This window comes from Acanthochromis polyacanthus, chromosome 5, assembly GCF_021347895.1.
Source record: "Acanthochromis polyacanthus isolate Apoly-LR-REF ecotype Palm Island chromosome 5, KAUST_Apoly_ChrSc, whole genome shotgun sequence".
NCBI lineage: Eukaryota > Metazoa > Chordata > Actinopteri > Pomacentridae > Acanthochromis > Acanthochromis polyacanthus.
In genome coordinates, this window is record NC_067117.1 from 20,788,418 (window position 1) to 20,807,539 (window position 19,122).

The 19,122-nt window shown below is 39.9% G+C and overlaps 2 protein-coding genes across 8 annotated transcripts in view; one reads left to right on the forward strand and one right to left on the reverse strand.

The window, feature by feature from the left end:
• The window catches only part of celf4 (CUGBP, Elav-like family member 4), a 90,374-nt gene extending 71,274 nt beyond the window's left edge, over positions 1-19,100 (forward strand). Inside the window, exons 4-14 of one of the 7 annotated variants that reach the window (XM_022200639.2) lie at positions 2,729-2,854; positions 3,798-3,877; positions 4,228-4,368; positions 4,696-4,834; positions 6,595-6,747; positions 7,164-7,274; positions 8,590-8,655; positions 9,006-9,086; positions 10,574-10,657; positions 11,794-11,988; positions 14,197-19,100. In XM_022200639.2, the coding sequence (XP_022056331.1) occupies positions 2,729-2,854; positions 3,798-3,877; positions 4,228-4,368; positions 4,696-4,834; positions 6,595-6,747; positions 7,164-7,274; positions 8,590-8,655; positions 9,006-9,086; positions 10,574-10,657; positions 11,794-11,921 (1,109 nt within the window). In that variant the 3' untranslated portion in view covers positions 11,922-11,988; positions 14,197-19,100. Of the gene's footprint in view, positions 1-2,725; positions 2,855-3,797; positions 3,878-4,227; positions 4,369-4,695; positions 4,835-6,594; positions 6,748-7,163; positions 7,275-8,589; positions 8,656-9,005; positions 9,087-10,573; positions 10,718-11,793; positions 11,989-14,196 lie in introns of all 7 variants that reach the window. The other 6 variants (XM_022200632.2, XM_022200617.2, XM_022200608.2 and 3 more) reach the window with 6 other exon arrangements.
• kiaa1328 (KIAA1328 ortholog) overlaps positions 1-19,122 on the reverse strand; it is a 124,630-nt gene that overhangs the window by 88,404 nt on the left and 17,104 nt on the right. The window lies entirely within an intron of this gene.

The window sequence follows — 19,122 nt, forward strand, 5'->3', positions numbered from 1 at the left end:
GTGTTTGTGCATGTGTGTGTTAAGTCATTCCCCAAAGAAAGATGTAATGTTTATTGGTGGCTTCCCTGGAGAACTGTGTGCTTTGGCCACCAGCGAGGTGTGTACTGTGAATGTGTCTGTGTAGAAGAAGTTGCGTGTGTGTGTCGGGGGGGGGGGCAAACATTTCCAGATTTGTGTGTGCATGTCCGGGCATATGTGTGTGTCCTGCACCTCTGATGTGCGCTACACTCTTGTAAACACTCACCACCCTGTCCCAGCCCACCTCCTCCCCCGGTGCAAGGCCAGAGCGCAGATTAGTCTTGTTGACTCGGCAAGGACACCCTGTCAGGCGCAGGCAGCGGGGAACGGACCCCAAGCACGCATGCATGCACACACTCACGGATACCAGCACCTACACACACATTAATTTGCAGAGCACATTCAAGAGGCAATCGCACTGAGGCTCATTAATTTCCAAACATATACATCCGTCTCCACAAAGCTCAGATTCTACGTAACGCAAGAACAGACGACAGCCCCGAACACTGACGCATCTGCTACTGTTGGCACTAACACACTTTCACCGTCTGCTTCGCAATTCCCCTCAAACATTCATTCGGTGACGCAAGCACACTGTCATGGCCTGACACATGCACTGAACTGATGCTGGACATCAGTCTGAATGTACGATTTCAAATTCATCCATTCATTTCCCAGTTGTTCTTGATAGAATATATGTTTGTTTGTTGAAAAACAGGGAGAAACAAATATATTTGCTTTGGATTACTTGAATTCCTAAGGGGCTGTTTAACCAAATGTTAAAAAATGGCTATTTTAAGGCAGAAGAGGGCAGCAGTTGCTATGTGCAAAACCGAGTGGTTGCTATGTGTTCATAATGAGAAACAGACCAATGAGTGTGTTCATTGGTGGTGTGTGAAGTGATAGAATGAACAAGTTAGTCTCTTAATGTTTATCTGATGTTTTGAAAGTGAGATGTTGAGAAAAATGTGTACAGCTGTCACAGAACAAGTTATCCTCCCTTTCAACTCCACATTCATGTAACTGTCTGCTGAATTCCTCATAATCTTTGATTTATGCACATACTTGTTGTTTCTATGTTTCTGATGCACATTTAATAGTAAAACCGACAACAAATGTGTTATTCTGTGTAACCCAGTTCCCCGGAAAGACTGTGAAACTGAACTTAGTTAAAGTTTAATCATGTTGTGACCCGAGGACAGGCACAGCAACGCATCTGTCTCGTCTCATTTCTGACACCTGTGGCAGCACAATTCCTATATGGAGTAGTTTTGACGGATTCAGTGGAGAAAAAAAGTCAGATAAGGGTGACAAGTCAGACTCATGGAATGTCACACACGTCATTGTTAATTTCTGTCACATCACGTCATTTCATGGCCAACAAAAACATACCAGGGCGCTGCTACCAGGATACTCCACACATTATTTACATGTATATTTATGTAAATATAAAATATGATACAAAACGAAGAAGAGACTTGCCTATTGCAAACACACTTTTTAACATTCAACAGGGAGAATATTTTATTCTCCTCTCATGATTGAGTATGTTATGGTTGTCAGGTGAAATCATCAGGAAGATTTTTCATTTACTGACAACACACTACCTTACTGCAGATCCCACTACCTTCTGCTATGATAAGAAAAAAAAGACTAGTCTAGTGATGGAATTACAGGTGTGGTTGGCTGACATCAATAAATAAGCAGAAACATTAGACTCTCTTTTTAATTTAATGACTTACAATGTTAAAGCAGGGGCAGAAATGGAAACAGGGATGCTGTACACTGCCTGTTTTTTTTCGCAGTAAAGCAGTTCAGATGCTACAGGTGAATCCCCAAAATAAATGAATAGCCTCTCATCTAACCGTGAAGCTACGATACAACTATAAACCAAATCAGCCTGGTGTCTGAGTCTGAATGTAAGTGAGATAATACCAGCAACAACATTTATCACAAAGGGATTAAGAACGTGGTTATAAACAAATATTCAAAACAGACAGGAGTTCCAACAAGCAGCATTGAATATGATGTGAGAGAGGGCTGTTGTTAGTATTAGACAAACTCATGCATGATGCCAACCAAACTCCTACAGGACAGGAACTGCATATTAAAGGGTTTTCTTTCCTTGATGATCATCTACTGCAAATTTGTAATAGGCATCTGGTTGAATAGTACTAAAAAATTTCAAGCTTGATATGCAGAAACTGATGTGTATCTCAAGAAAAATACATACCAAGAATATCGTATTTTGCTAAAAAGTGAAATAATTTAAATGAACACTACAGACATTGCTTGACTTAACATCAGTGAAATCTGATGCTGAATCTAACACATTTTGAATTTAATAAATGCATTAGCATCTTCTAGTGACGTATTTTGAACTCTTTGTTATTCTATTGGAACTGCAGGGCTTATTTCTATTTTTCACCAGTACACACTTTATAGCCTCAACCAAATTACCTTTGCATCTTAATGACATTTAATGTTGCGTTTTCTGAAAATTATGGCCGTGTAACACAAGTGCATTATTGCCAGTTTGAAAATTGGTACATTCCATGCCATCACCAAACCTCTCTGATAGTTTTTGCACACTTTTCTAAGTCTTAGCAAAACTGCTGCTACTTCAGTGAATCTAAGCGTGTCTTTAGGAAGAATATCAAAAGGCATCTCTGATCCCCTGATCGTGACCTATTCCTTTTCCTTTTAGAAGACAGAAAGCTCTTTGTGGGCATGCTCAACAAGCAGCAGTCAGAAGATGATGTGCGGCGCCTTTTTGAGTCCTTCGGCAGCATCGAGGAATGCACCATCCTCAGAGGTCCCGATGGAAACAGCAAAGGTGAGTTTATAGCTGTTTATGACTTTGAGCCAGCAGACTTTTTCACAGGCTGCTGCACAGAAATGATTTGGCCTTTCAAAGTTGGTGACTTTGCAAAGTTCTCCTTAAACACTCCATGATGAGTGATGTCAAAGCAGGCAATTTCACAATCATCGAAGGAGTCTTTACATAAGAATACTGTAGATTCAGTAAATTTAACTGCCATTGGAAAGCTTTGCCCACAGGGATGAGAGATATAAACCACCAACTCTTTACAGATGAACCCCATTAACCTCATGAGTCAACCTACATTACTCTGATAAAGAGGAAAAAAACTAAGTCAACCTCCTTATTAACCATCGGGCTTCATGTCATGCCAGAAAAATGTCCTTTCAAAATGTTGTCAGAGTGCTACACAAGTTCACTGCAAGAAGTTCATCAGTGGGCTTAGCAGCCAATCAATGAGGCCCGATGATAACTAAGCCTGATGATTACAGTGGGCTTGATCATTCCGATTCCTCCGTGAAGCTCCATTAACAAGGCTTCATCAGCCAGCTTACTCGGCTAAGTGGGCTTTAGCTCAATAATTACTGGGAACTTGATCATTCAAATTCATCAACGGCACTTGTCAATAGTAAGTGACACCAGAATGTTGTGGCATTTTAAGCCCCATCAGAGGATCCCCAAGTTGTTAATGGTGTCAGAGTGGCATGTTTAGGCTGCTTATTGAGCGTCAAGCAACACTGACGCAGCAGCAAAGCAGGCAGTCTTCACTAAATGTTTGTTGCTGTAATCCTGTATTAAATTTATCCCAGGTGAAACAATGAAACCGTTTTGCTTTCTGTCCTGTTACTGGAAACACTTTGCTGCAACACTGTATGACGTACTTTTCAGAAAACCTTTGTCTTTTGTTCCTCACCGTCTCTTTATCCCCTTTACTCATTTCTTCTCTCGCTCTCTTTAGGCTGTGCATTTGTAAAATACTCCTCTCATGCTGAAGCTCAGGCAGCCATCAGTGCACTACACGGCAGCCAGACAATGCCTGTGAGTACACGGTAACTGTGTGTGAGCATGTTGGTGTGTGTGAGAGGTGACTCACACAGCGAGATGAGTCAAATGGCGCCTAATTACCTTTTTAAAGTTAAGTTATACTTTATTAATCCCACTGAGAAAATTTGTCCTTTAGATGTGACCCATCCCAACTTTTTTCTGGGCAATGGGTGCCAACGATCGCTCTGAGGCCGTTGCTTTGGCCGGAGTTACAGGCGAGGATGCGTGCATGTGTGTGCGAGTGCAGATACAAGCTGATGTCACTTGTCTATCGACCCACACTAACATGTTCTGCCTGCCGTGTGTGTGTGTATATGTGTGTGGGTGGATGGGTGGGTGTACAGGGTGCCTCATCCAGCCTGGTGGTAAAGTTCGCTGACACGGATAAGGAGCGCACCATCCGCCGCATGCAGCAGATGGCTGGTCAGATGGGCATCTTCAACCCTATGGCCCTGCAGTTTGGAGCCTACGGAGCCTACGCTCAGGCAAGACGCCCCGCAAAATGTCTTTTTAATCCAGTTATTTATTGAGTGAGATTAAATGGAGAACTCAAGTCCAGCTCACATATAAATGTGAAATTGGAAGAGAAGTAGTGTAAACTACACAGCATAATACAGGAAATACACATTACTTGAGACTCAACACCTGTTTTCTACCTAATAGCCTCTTTGTCTTGCCACTGTACTGTATCTTACTTTCTCTTTCCTTTTATTCTGCATTTCTTAACTCGGTAACCTCAAAGCCCATCTTGTCTTTCTTTTTATTACTGTCCACTCTGCTTATAATTCCATTCTCTCCTACACCACCTACAGGTGCAGCAGCAGGCAGCGTTGATGGCGTCTGTAGGTCAGGGAGGCTACCTCAGTCCAATGGCAGCCTTTGCAGCTGCCCAGATGCAGCACATGGCCACCATCAATGGCCTCCCAGGAGCACCGCTGACCCCCACGTCAGGTAACAGCAGTTAAAGGTCAAAGGTTAAAGGACCGTGCAGGATTTTTGAGTATTTCCGTCCGTCATGGAAATGGCACATATTGACCATTTCTGAAGTAAATCACACACTTTCTTATGTGGTAATCAGCGAATGCCACTTTTCCCTAGGGAACCTGGCAGTAAGACAACATGGCGAACCTACAAGATTGAGGTCACATGATGATTTATATAAGTAACACAACATTTAGGTAGCGAGATAAAGATAAATCTGGAGACTTTTAGATGCATTTAGGTGTTCAAACAGCAAACAAAGAGAGGTGAGAGTAACTACCATTACAACAAATGCAGCCTACTAAATATAGGGGTTATGCAAGACAATTTATGGTTAAACCTGTACATCCTGTTTATCCATATTTATTTTAAGACTGACAAGCAGCCTGTAAAGCAGTATGCTAAGCCAGAAGTAAATCTGTAAATTATGCATAACTTACTGATAACAATCTCCTAAAAGGATTGGAATGTTCAATCTTTTTGTAAAACAAATATTTAGTTATTAATGACTATAAAAATAGTGGTAAAAAGAAATTGTGGTTAAAAGAAACACATTTGGTAGACAGTTTAAATAATGCCAATAAAAAGGTTAAGAATAAAGAACTTGTCTGTTTACATAAAGTATACTCAGGAAAAACTATTTGGATATGTTCTCAAAGGTTCAGGTCTGCCACATTGTACCTGTAAGCAGGACGTCTTGATATTTTCTCTATCTGTGATGTCAGATGAAAACTGCATCCTCACATTATTCCTCAGATTGTCTGGAGTCATGATTATCCATTCAGCACAGCTGGTTTGCTCCATTAGGCATTAGTGAGGAGGACAATAGCATAACTTACTGATAAGGCAACGGCAGTGGGTCAGAGAGACATTTTACAAATGTCAGGAGCAGTTGTGCTTGTACGCTGAGAATTTTAAATTTGTGCAGATCATTACAAATCAAATATTTAATTGCTTTCCCAACCTCAAACAGTTGTTCGAGTTTCAGATAAAATGTGACAAGCTTATTAACTATAAAGGGGCAAAGCTGTTGATCCAGTTTAACAGATAGCAAATATTATGCATTTCTCTGTCAGATTTATTAATGTCAACAGACCCCCTACAACATAATGTATATCTCATTCCTCAGTCCTGAGGAATGAGATTTTTATTCACTATATCCATGCTGCCTAAATCTAGGGCATAAAAATTAGATGGGGGGTGAGGGATGGGGTCTAATCTAAAAAAGTAGATGTTTTTGAATACAGAGGTAGCAGCAGTGTAATATCACTGAATAAAAATAGTATGCTCCTTTAAGGTCATACTCTATCACTGCTCTGGAACAGTACTGTAGCAAGGAACAGACTGCTGTCGAAATTTTAAAAATGGCAAATATTAAATATCAAGAATCTGCACAGTAAATGTTTCTAGATGCAGTGAAGGATTGAAAATACACATAATTCTGAGAATATATAATTGGTCCCCTTTCAATATCAGCACAGTAATCTCAAACAATATGTCTGAGGCTCTGATCTAATGGCTGTTGTGTCACACTAAGGGCTATACTGGGACAAGAAATCAGCCCTGACATTTAGTGTCTTCACCGGCCCACTGGACCGGCCCCTCTGACATTTGCAAGAGTTACTAGGTGGCCAGTCAAAGTAAAACTTCTCCGTAATGTCTCGGGGAGGAAATACAGTAGAATGCTTACCGTTTCTCTCTGTCGTTGTCCGTTTGCCCCGCGGCTGCAGGTGGCAGTACCCCCCCAGGCATCAGCGCTCCCACGGTGACCAGCATCCCCTCTCCTATTAGTGTAAATGGTTTTACTGGCATGCCACCCCCCCAGGCAAACGGGCAGCCCCCTGCAGAAGCTGTCTTCACCAACGGGATACACCATTACCCTGGTAAGTCTGATTATAAGGCGGCATGTATGCAAACACTCAAAAAGACTCTCAGATACAAAAATACATATAAAAATATAAACAGCTATGAAATTATGGTAAACTCTGACTTTAAGACAGTGAAGATTGAATCTCTATAGACACACATCCATTGTCAGAGGAAAGCATGCATGCTGCTGGCTTACAGACGTGAATAGCCTTGAAGCATGTTCAGGAGGCCGAAGCCAGACGAATGAAGCCGACAGACAGCGAGCATGTCGAGGAAATGAGTGTTTGGCAAAAGGTGCTCATGGGCTGCAGGAGCCTCAGTATGCGCTTGTGTCATGAGCTGTGGCTAGTACCTCATTGGTTCTGTTTGTGAAGAGGTGGAAGAAAAATTTGTCTTCTTTTTTTTTTTTTGTACGCTCTTGTCTCCCCAGTGTTGCAGGAGGTGGTTTTTAGAGAGGACTCAGAGAAAAACGGCTTGGGCGTGGCTCCGCGGAGTTGTTTTGGGGTTCAGGGTGGCTGCTTCCTCTCCTCTCTCTCTGAAGGTAGCCCCTCTCCCCTCACCCACCCTCACCCCATCCCTCTGTGGGCTCAAAACTGTCACCAAGATTTGGAGCATGTGAAATAAAGAAGAAAAAAAATCAAGGCTATTTGTAAACCTGTGGAAAAAAAATAATTCAAGTTTCTGACGGTGTAGTACACATTTGTATTTGCAGAAGAAAATTACAGATCTTTGTGATGCGCAAGAACCCAGGCACTATTTAGGGCTGCAAAGGGCACTGAACTACTTTGTTTTTCAGGTAGCATTTTTATGTACACTCCCATGCTCCTGAAAAGATGCACAAGTTCAGATAATCTTATTCAAAAACACCTATACCCTTATCTACGCATTCACAAACTTGCAATTCCCCAGGCAAAAATAGAAAGGTCTCACAGGTTTGCAAAGAACGCTACAATCACAGAGATTCAAATCATTACCATTTCACAAGCTGTAAATTTTATTGCGGTGTATTTGAGTCCATTCCTCTCCTCTTTTCTTCTGGCTATCTGTGACTGTTTTTCAGTGTTGCTGTTTAGTCCACAGTCTGTTCTGTATTTCTTTGGTGTTTCAAGTGACATTGGGGTTATCGGTGTGTGTACATGGTTATTGGTGTGTGTATGTGTGTTTTCTCAGTGGCGTACTTAATGTGCATGTAATATGTGTACAGATGGGTAGTTAAAAAAGTGCAGCACAGCATCTGTGGTAGTTACAAGTGTGTTAAAAATGCAGGGAGAATTTCCAAAATGTGAAGCGACAGCAACAGGTGTATCCTCTGTGGTGTGTATTGTGCTTGTCATGTTCTACATGTGAAAAATAAATGCATTTTATAGGATTTGTGTGCACAAGTGTACAACGGTATTTTTATTCCTGTGGCAGACGGTGAAGTAATGTGGTGGTTTGTTTTTTTTTGTCTCAATGGTGGACCTTCAAAGTTTTACTTTTGGAAGGAGAAAAAAAGAGCTACTTTTGAAATGCTTTGTGAGGACCATTAAGTAAAAAGGTCTGCAAAAGAAAGAGAGATTCAGAATTCTGTTCCTCACACACTGAAACCGAAGCGAGTTGACTCCACGCTGTTCGACTCTCTAACCTTTCTGCTTTTCTTCTCCTGTCTGTTCTTCTCTCCATCGCCCTCCTCCTTCTCACCCTTGTTATATATTACTCTCGCCTTCCTTCGTGCCCTCTCCTCCATCTACATTCTCCCTCTGTCTCCCTCTGCCTCATCTCTCTACCCCAACACACACACACACCTCCATCCATCTATGCTCCCCTCCACCACCACCACCACCACCTCCTTCTTCTCCTCTGTGTCTCTGCTGAAGCAGCTCAAAGTCCCACTGCAGCTGATCCTCTCCAGCAGGCTTACACAGGAGTCCAGCAGTATGCAGGTCTGTCTGTCACTCTCACTGCAGCACTGATCTGTGTGTCTGCATATGTGCGTGGAAGTGTGTGTGTTAGTGGATGTTTGTGCGAGAGAACGCCAAGGATAAAGATAAGCATTGCTTTGTTCAAATTTGAATTTTGATCATGTAACATTAAGTGCTGCCGTCTCACTACATCAATTTATTCTCCGCCGCGTTCCGTGTGTGTTTGTGCAACATGTAGACTCTATTGTCTGTTATCTGATCGATTGCCTGCTGTGCCCCTGCATATATCACATTGTTTGTATGTATCCGAGGGTGTGCTCTAGTCATGACTGTTATCTGATCCGCCGTGTGTGTGTTTGTGTGTGTCTCAGCAGCCTACCCCGCTGCATACGGTCAGATCAGCCAAGCCTTCCCCCACCCTCCACCCATCATTCCACAGCAGCAACGAGAAGGTAACGCGCACACAGCACACCAGCCACGGCACACTCCCTAAATATTCATGCATGTGGCAAACGCTCACTCATATTTACTTCTACTTTGTTCATATTTTTTCCTTGTTGCCAAAGCTTTCCCGGAATACACAAGCATGCTTTAAAAGATACAGACAATTCGTAGTGCTTCCTGTGTTTTTGAGTGACTTCATATCTTGCTAGTAAGCACTATTAAAAGCAAGAGATCCAGAATACAGTAGAAGAGCTTGCAATGAAAGGACAAGGCTAAAAAACTTGATTTCTTGTTTTTTTATATTTGGAAAAATAATATACAAAGAAGAGGAGGGTTTAAGATTAAGTGGCTTATCAAAGAAAAAATAATTTTTTATAATTACTGCTGACTATTCCAAACTGAGCTGTAAACCCACTCATGAACTTAATGACCCCAGGTTTGGGACACCATATCTGGGACATTACTGCCCTCTTGTGGAAAACAAACAAAATAATGCAAATCATTGAACAGTCCTAGGAACTCGGGCATCAGCTGTTTGTCAAAGGAAACTTATAGTTTTCAACAGAATTTTCCATTAAAGTGCAAACTTCCAACCACCTGAGCACTTGAAATTACTGCCAACTAATAATTGCAGACTGAGAAAAACTGCTCTGCATTTCTAATTATGTGGTAAGTTAATAATAAGAAAATACATTTTAAAACTCAAGCACTTGCTATAAACTATCAAAAATTCTAAACTTGAGAATCCTGTTTCATAAGACTGACTTGCAAGTGCTTTTGCATGCCACAGGTAACAGCACCACGTTTCACAAATGAAGGCTGCTCACAGTGTGTTCTTGCTTGGCCATGCATGGGTTGCAAGTGTTGTATGCTTGGATTAGTGGAACTATACAAAATTTACAGGACAGAAGAGGAAATGATTTGATGTTGCAAACTGGAGATTTCCTTTTAAATATTTGATGAAACGGGGACTCTGCTTCATCTGGAAAGTGTAAAGACTTTCCTACACCGCAGTTTGACATCTTTAAATGTCATATTTCATCAAAAACACTGCAAACACAATAGTATTAAATTTACATAGAGAGGCAGAAAATCTCACTAATAAGAAGATCATACAAATAAAATGTTTGCTTGAAAATGAACAAGTGATTATCAAAGTATTTCCTAATTAAGTTTCTAAGGGAACTAATTGATAGTTTGACTTTAATCAAATGTTCAAATGTTGCTTAATTCTGACTGATCCGTGGTGCATTGAAGTATATGACATCACATTTTTTAAAGTACCTAAAGTCAGTGTGAAGAGTTAAGGTAAAATTATATGCTCTTCTATCATCCTTATTTTTTACTGTGCTTTAATTTTTTTTACTGTCCTAATTGAATCTTCTCCTGACCTGGTCTCCCTTTTAATTTTTACCCTGCTTGTCTCTCTTTCTCTGACCTTTGTCCTTTACCTGTCTGCCTCCTCGTGTCTTTCTCTCTGTTTGTTTCTGTGCAGGACCAGAAGGTTGCAACCTGTTCATCTACCACCTCCCTCAGGAGTTTGGGGATGGAGAGCTGATGCAGATGTTCCTGCCTTTCGGTAATGTCATCTCCTCCAAAGTGTTTGTGGATCGGGCGACAAACCAAAGTAAATGCTTTGGTGGGTAAAAATGAACAAAACCAAAGGTTTATTGGTTATTTATTCTTGATTATTCTTTTTTACTAATCACTTTTTGTACCGCAGTCAACACCCCCACCCCACCCCCCAACCTCTCAGCTCCTCTACCTTTAAAAGTGAAAACCAAAGAGAATTTCTACGGAAATGTGAAAAAGCTTCTACGAATAAGAAAGGAAGGAGAATGAGTGTCTGAATTTTTCTATTAATCATTTTAGTTGTTTTCCTTCGAAGGTCTAACCTCTTGAATTATTTCAGCGATATATTGATGTTTTATCTTCACAGATATATTGCCATAGTGCTCTTTATGACATAATACAAATGCAGACTCTCAGTCTCTTCCCCTGTCTGTAGTGTACTGTAAGCAAAACCAAAAGTAATGCATGCTAAAAATACAACAGTTGCTCCGGCATGCAAAGACAGAGAAGTGCCGTTTCACTTTGTGCCACTGACAGCACAATGTAGCTGTATAATTATGTGGCAAATTATAAATGGATTGTGGAGAATGTTTAATGGAGAGTCCATCAGGTGCAACCCATTTGCAAATTAGCTTTTGCTCATTTATACAACACAACATTAATGTTGTATTATTCATGCTGCAGTTTTGAGACGCAGGTTTTAATTTGTGATTTGATGCTCTCTCACATTCAACTGGAAGTTAAAAAGCGAAACTCAAATATAACACGAGCACATTGATGTTTTGGTTATAAATCCCATTATCAAGTTGTGTTGTGAGTTTGGCTGCATGCTCCTCTCTCTGTTGTAATTGTGATCCTATTGTTGTTGCCATATTGTTATACAGACATGCATCTGTGTTATGTTAGTCGTATTAGTGATAAGAAACTACTTTATAATAGGGATTGTACATTATAATAATGCTTACAACGCGTCCGTTTGTGAATGTTAATGTTTGCAATTCCTCCTTCAGCTTTAGTCATAAATAGAAAAAGATTGCTATGTCTAAACTCATCTTCATTCCCACGCCGTTAAAACCACAAACTGCCCTTGGCTCTTCATCTAACAACATCCCTCCTTCTCTCTCTTACTGGCCTTTCCCCCAGGGTTTGTGAGCTTCGACAACCCAGGAAGTGCCCAAGCTGCCATCCAGTCAATGAACGGCTTCCAGATTGGCATGAAAAGGCTTAAGGTGCAGCTGAAGAGGCCGAAAGACGCTAACCGCCCCTACTAGCCCCCACCCTTCCCAGCCGCCGCCACCCTGGCGGCCGGGGCAGCCGTCGATTCACAGGGAAAGACAGGTGAGACATCAAGCTCGACTCATCTGGAAACTTTTATTAGTTTGATAGGTGATTAACTGAAGCAATGCGTGCCTATTATACTGGCAAATACTCAAATGGCAAGCTCATTTATGACACCGCCTGATGTGTTTTCCATAACATTTTGTGAATGCCGTAAAACATTTGCAGGTGCATAATAACTCGCTGATCATCTCTGAATTACTTGTAAAGAATAGTGATGAAGTTTTTCTCCTGCGCCGCGTCCAAGTATGCATTTGGAAACGTTATGCCACTATGACTCATTATTGTGCAAGATTTACTGTAGTGCCCTGCTAATCCACTTATCTCAATGGCAGCAGCTCATGTTTAAGTGAAACACCCCACACATACTGGAGGGAAAAAGGTTCTGAAAGCAGACAACATAAAAAAAACAAGACCTCTCAGTAATCTCTCAAATGTGAAGGCTTCCAGTATAGTCAGAATAAAATGTTAAACGTCGTTATACACACATATCGCTGTGTTATGGAACAAACAAACAGAGCTGTAGAGGCTTTTGCTTATATGCAGCCTCCTCTATTTGTAGAACATCTTTACAGTAAGTGACCCTGTATGTTACCCTGTAGGTAAAAGATAATTGGTAAATGGTTCAAGTGTGTTGCACAGGGAACGAAGTGCTTCCAAGGGAGAGGCATTTATTACCCCTCAGGCGGGTAATTGTGCCGTTCCTCTTTGTCTCCTCCCTTCATCTGTGTGATGGAGAGTTTAGGCTGTGTCGTTCATTCACCACTGATGACTTCATTCAAGGGCAACTTATCACCCACTCACAAACTAACCGAACCATACGAGACAGAGTCCCGAGGCAAATCACTGCAGGTAGAATAGTGCAATCTCATATGGATTTGTCACAAAATATGTGGCTGCATTCCCCCTGATATATCAAAACATTTCCACAGTGTGCTGGAGAAAACATCTTTATGATTTCCTTTTCTTTTTGCCGGAAAGGGATTACACTGTGTGGAATCTCAACTGATTAAGAGGCGCAAGGCAGCTTTGCATATGCACCTCCAGGTTTAATATTATTATCATATTCAAATGTAATAATAATAATGCCATATTAATGAGACGGCAAGTTGAAATACCAGTGCTTAGCGCCTAATGACAAAGGAGGGTTCAGGTGTGTCCTGATTAAAATCCCTTCGTCATTTCAGCAACAGGATTAAACTGTTTGATTTATAAAGAAAACAAAACCTAATTGTTTTATCACGTAGAAGATTGCAACAGCGTCACTGCCAGGGAGCCAGATTAATTCACTGCAGGATGAGCACTCGTTTGTTTTCAGAATTGTCTCAGCAAAATGATCTTTGTTTATCCATACCAGGACTTAGAGTCTTAGAGCTGGCTAAGATGCTTTAGAGAGGCAGGTGTCCAGTAAGTATTTTGCACTGATCTGTGTGTATGTAAATACAGCGAAAATCAACAGTAAAGGAGGACAAACAACTCGTGACATTATGGCATTTTTAAACATAGCTGATGCAAAAGTCACAAAAAGTAAAAAGCAAATATCCCTCTTGTACTTTTTGAGTGTTTTATAATGTATCATACAAATGTAGTGTGTTTAGAAATTAAAATTTATTTACCACCAGAAGACGTAACTGTATATCTCAATCCAACTAAGAAAGAAAAAGAAGTATAAAAATTGACATGTAATTTTTGCAAATATTCTCTGGATAGCATTTGACACACAACTAGCTCTCTTTGGTATAGTGAGGCAACATCAGCATGCTAGCAATTTATACAATAACACCCTGCTGTTGAACAAAGTCACCAGGATATATAATCTGGAAACCATGACTATGTCTACAGAGTTTTGGTCGAATCCATTCCACAGATTTTGAGATATCTTAGAAAAAATTTGAGCTGCTGGTGGCACTGGATGAATAGTCACAATTACAATTAGGAGGCTTCCTCTTAGTGACTATTTCCTTCAAATTACATGGCTATCTGTTAAAATAGTCCACCTAAAAACAACATTATGATGGCACTAGAGAACAATTCAAGGGACAATGATTATGTATACGAGATGTAAACGCAATCCATCCAACAGTTGTTGTGATATCTAATTCTGGACACCTCTTATCATGTGCTTTGCAATATTTTTTTTAGATGCATGTTTCATATTCCTACATATCAGCTGCCCTAAAACAATGCTTATTTCTTCTGTTTTTCCAGGTTTTGTTGAGCTGAATCATGTGTTGATTACTTGCTACCCACCACTGAGTGCAAACTCAACATCTGGACCACTGAGGCTGCTTCTGAACCAGAGGAGAGAGAGAGAACGATGACCTAGTCAAGGACACCTCCTTTTTGGATGTACTAAAACTTTGGAACTCAGAGAGCATTTGTACCAGCCTGGTTAGCCCCAGGACTTTTTTTCTTCTGCACACATATACACACCTCCTTCCCCACAGAACCCTGCTTGAATGACAGCTACCTTTTCTGGACCACAAAAACTTTTACTTGAACAATGAGGAGAATGAAGTAAAAGAAACTCTATCAAACCTACTTACAATGACCAACCCCACTGAACTCTGAACGGGAATATGGATGTCAAAAGTCCAACAAGAACAAAAACAAACTTTTTAAAAACTGAATAGTGGATTGCCGTAGGAGATCTTTCTGTAAGATGGTTTGAGTTTGGGACAATTGACTTTTGAAGACCAATTTATAAGACTTGAAACAAGAAGGGACAAATTCTCGGAGAGAGAACTTACGTAGGGAATGTGATATTTTCAGGACACAAATTGGCTTCGATTTGGGATGGCCATCTTTAGCTCGGAGTGCCTGTCCGTTTCCAGGGGATACCGTTGCCGAGGAGAGCCATAGCAACGGTCTCCAGGGAGTCTTATCTGTCATTCCTTAGTTGTTTTAGGGACCAAAAGACCAAACATTTTTATTGCTGAGGACTTGTAGCTCTAGTATACTCGGACCACAGCATCTCTTTCAGTCAGTGTTAACTGGTTGGGGAGTTGCACTTAAAAGAAGTGTACATTTCGAATATATACAACACATGTATATATACATATATATTGCTGATATGCTTTTTGAATACAGGCAAAACTATTTCAGATGACCAAATGGGGTCTCTCACTTCGCTAGTTTACAATTACTCAAAATGTTTATTTTTTTCTCTTCTCATTTTGTCTTGGGAGGGATGGCGAGTGCATGGGAGGGGCTGCTCCGTATCACAGCCTTATCTTTTTTAACTTGACATCCTAACCTCATAGATAGAATAACATCAGAAACGTTTGAAATATATGAACTTGTTTATATTTGCAGTACATATATATGTATAACAAGCATTCAAGCAAATGTATTCATATATACAGTATATATGGATAAATAGATATTAATCACAAATATATGTATTTATATGCACATATTTTATATATGTGTGTCTGTATATAGAACGGCTACTGACTACGTTGAGCTGTAATTTTTTGTAGATTTTAGCTGGAGTTTGAAGCATTGCTCTGCTTGGGAAGAATCGCAAATCTGGCAGCTCCCAAAACTGCAGGCATTCCTATCTCTGATTACCTATATGCTGACACACAATATATTGCTAAAAGATACATGTGTGAGAAAACACATATGGTGTAAATATTATCTGAAAATGCAAAAAGCCACATCTCAGTAGCAGGCTTTAAGAGAATCAGGCTAAATGATTTTAGAGGAAAAGGACAATTATCTTCGACTCTATTCCAAACATATCTTTTGAGCTTACACACACAAACACACAAACACACACGCAACACACAAACTTCTCTTTGAAACTTGAACCAAAATGAATACGTCTCAAAACCCTTGCTCTCTTTTGCATTCAGTAAAGTGCATGTAGCGTATGAGCTGTCACCATGTCAAGGTGTGCCTTGTCACCTGCAGAATCTGCCATCAAGCACTGTGCTCTCAGAAAACAAAGAAAAAAAAACTAAACACACACTACAGCAAGCAGCCAACGCGCTATTATGATGTCAAAACTACAGCCAGATCCATATCATTTCTCAGCGGCGTAGAGAGCTTCAGTGCATGTCAAATATAACAAATCGTCCAACCACTGTTAGTCCATCATTTTAAAAAAAAACATACATTTAGAACAGATGTAGATTCATGCGATTACACAACAAAAGCGGGCATTAGGTAACCTGTTAGCACAGGTACTAACTATCCAAGCTGTGTGCAGGGCACCTGTGACAACGTTCCACTGGTTGGAGTAAATAAAACAAAGGTAAAGTTCAGGGCTGCGACTGGCACAACGTGGCTTGATAAGGGACGTGACTGAGCATACTGGACCCAGCATCAGGATTTTAATGGCTGTGAAGGTGATGTATTATGGATGAATAAGTTAGAGAGCTTGCCTGACATTGGACAGAAAAAGGGAAAATATGTACCTTCCCATCCAGCAGTTAATGTCTGGATCACTGCTGGTAATACTGGACATGAAGCATATCCTTTAGAAGATGTTATATTGCCTTATGTTACACATTCTCATGCAATTAAATACAAACATAAAACTATAATGAAACTGTAAAATGAAGCAATAAGTGTGAAAAGCCATTTACTCATTACAATTGCTGTATCACTGAGGCTGGTTTCATATTGCTTTAGCGTACAGTTTCTCATAATAGTCTACAAAAATGGTATGAACACCTACTATACACCTGTAAAAGGTCAACAGACTTGGATTTATTAGACCCTGCACTCAACACATATTGAGCTGGTCGAGATTACTCAATGAATATTTATATATATGAATATTTATAAGGCTATATGACACTTTGGGAGACAATGCTTCCTGTTGGGTGCTGTTACTAGTTTTCCTATAAACTGCTCATTATGCCATTTCCCCAGTGTCTGTGTCTAACCTTTTTAGCAGTTTGAATAATTTAACATTTACCTTCCAAATCCATCGAGGCTAAAAGACGCCACTACACATCCCAGGATGCCTCTGTTTGTGTGCGCCACAAAACAATCTCCTGAGCATGGCATACAGTGCAAACTAGATGACCATCATGATCATTTTATTTGCTCCGACTGTATCTGCGGTAGATTAGTACAAAACCTCGAACGCATCCACCTGAACTGTCACTGTCTAACAATAACATCTGAAGCTAAATGTCATGTCTGGCATCCCTGATCGCCACACTGTGTGCCCTTTTTGACTGCCCCGCTGCTCTGAGAAAATTGAAAAAAGAAAAAAGTGTCGACACACTCTGTGCTTTTCTAATGGTTTGTTTGAGCAATTACTCATGTCTTTCACCCATGTTTTCATGTCGAGTGAAATAAGGCGAAGCAGAACGGCCATGAGAACGAGAATGCCAAGCACCTCATCTTCATTTGCTCCAACTTTAAGCTGCAAGTTTACATGAGAAAAGTAAAACAAAGTATAGTGGTTCAAAAACAACAAGAAACAGAGCAGAAGTTTGAATATAAATATATATATATAAATATATACATAAACCGATGAATATACTGTAAATTGTTTCTTTTTTGCTCTGTTTTCCTCTGTACATAGGTTTGCATATTTTATAGGACTTTTACTTCTATCTACAAGGACTGGATAAAGTACTTTAAATACTTTAAAAAAATATATGAATGAAAACATGATAATGCTCATTAAAACCAGGTACAAAAAAAATAGTCGCTAGGATACGGTACAAACTGTAGGACCTGACCAAGGCATTTATCCAGAATACAGTCAGGGAGAGTGTTGACCTCAGTTACAGCTTAGACACACATTGACCTATTTTATAAAAAAAAAAAAAAAAGAAATACTTTAATGGGTTCTATTCATTTATCTATTTGTTTAGATATTTATTTATAAGTCATTTCCGAGATGATATGCATGCTTTCATGGCATTATTTTTCTATGAGTTGGTACGTGACCAAATAGTTTTTATATGACATGCATGGGCCACTGTTGTGGTCCACAGATGATCATTGTTCCTGTCTGCAGGACCATGCCTTCAGCACTTCTTTGATGGAGAAAAAAAATGCTCCTATTGACCAAGTGATGTCAAAGACAGATTTAATCATTTATTTATTTGTTTATTTATCTATTTATTTGTGTTTATTTATTTGTGCCGTTTGATTCAAGATCTGAGCTCTATTATTGCCACTGATCTGTTTGCTTGTAAGTGCTACTTTGTATCACTGCATCACATCTTACCACTTGAAGTATCAGAAAACTCAACAACTTCAAAGACTGATTTTACATTCCTGTGGCTGGCAAACTACTCACAACAATGCAGTACAACACTAAAGCCTTATGTATATTTGTAATTATAAATTCATACTGTTCTGTTCTAAAAAAAAAAAAATGAAGCTTTGTTAAAAGATTGTTAAAAAAGATGCCAAATTGGTAGAACCTTTCCTTCATTTTAAGTATCATTTGCTTCCATTCTGCAACTTTGAAACAAGCTTAAAAATGGGGTAATTCCTGGTTAAACTCTCCATCTTAACACAACTGTTCAATCAGATATGCATCACGATAGAATATATGCCTTTGGTTTACAATAAATTGCTGCTGATACGTAATGAACTAATGTCTGACCTATTGTTAATAACAAATTAATGGCTGGCATAAAACAACAGTTTAGGTTTTTAAATGTTATTACGCTCCTATTTTCCCCATCCTGCTTTGCTTTATTGTTTGACAGAGCTCTGATCTTGTTCAACTGATGTGTTCAACAAAGAACAAAATTCAATGAAAACTGCACTATTTCATCAAAAAAAAGAGCGTTCCTATCATTTTTTTTCAATGCTGTTATCAGTGATTTTTATTTCTAAATCTCAGTAGTGTTGCTAGAATCACATTTTCCTTCATGTGGTTTTCAAAGTATTCTGGAAATCTATTTCCCAGTTTCAGCACATATGGAGGGTGGGGAAATGAATGTTGCATATTAAGCTTTGCCAGGTTCCTGATGAGCTAAGCTTCTGATTGGGCAGTGCGCTTTAGGCTCCCGCCCCTGTCTCTCCAGACTGCACCATTCTCTGGTCCCCTGGACTCTTCTTTTGTAATTTTAAATGAATGATGCGTCTCAGCTTAGCCCAATAATAAAGCACAGTCTAGAATAAAGCATCTTGTGTCGTGTCATAATT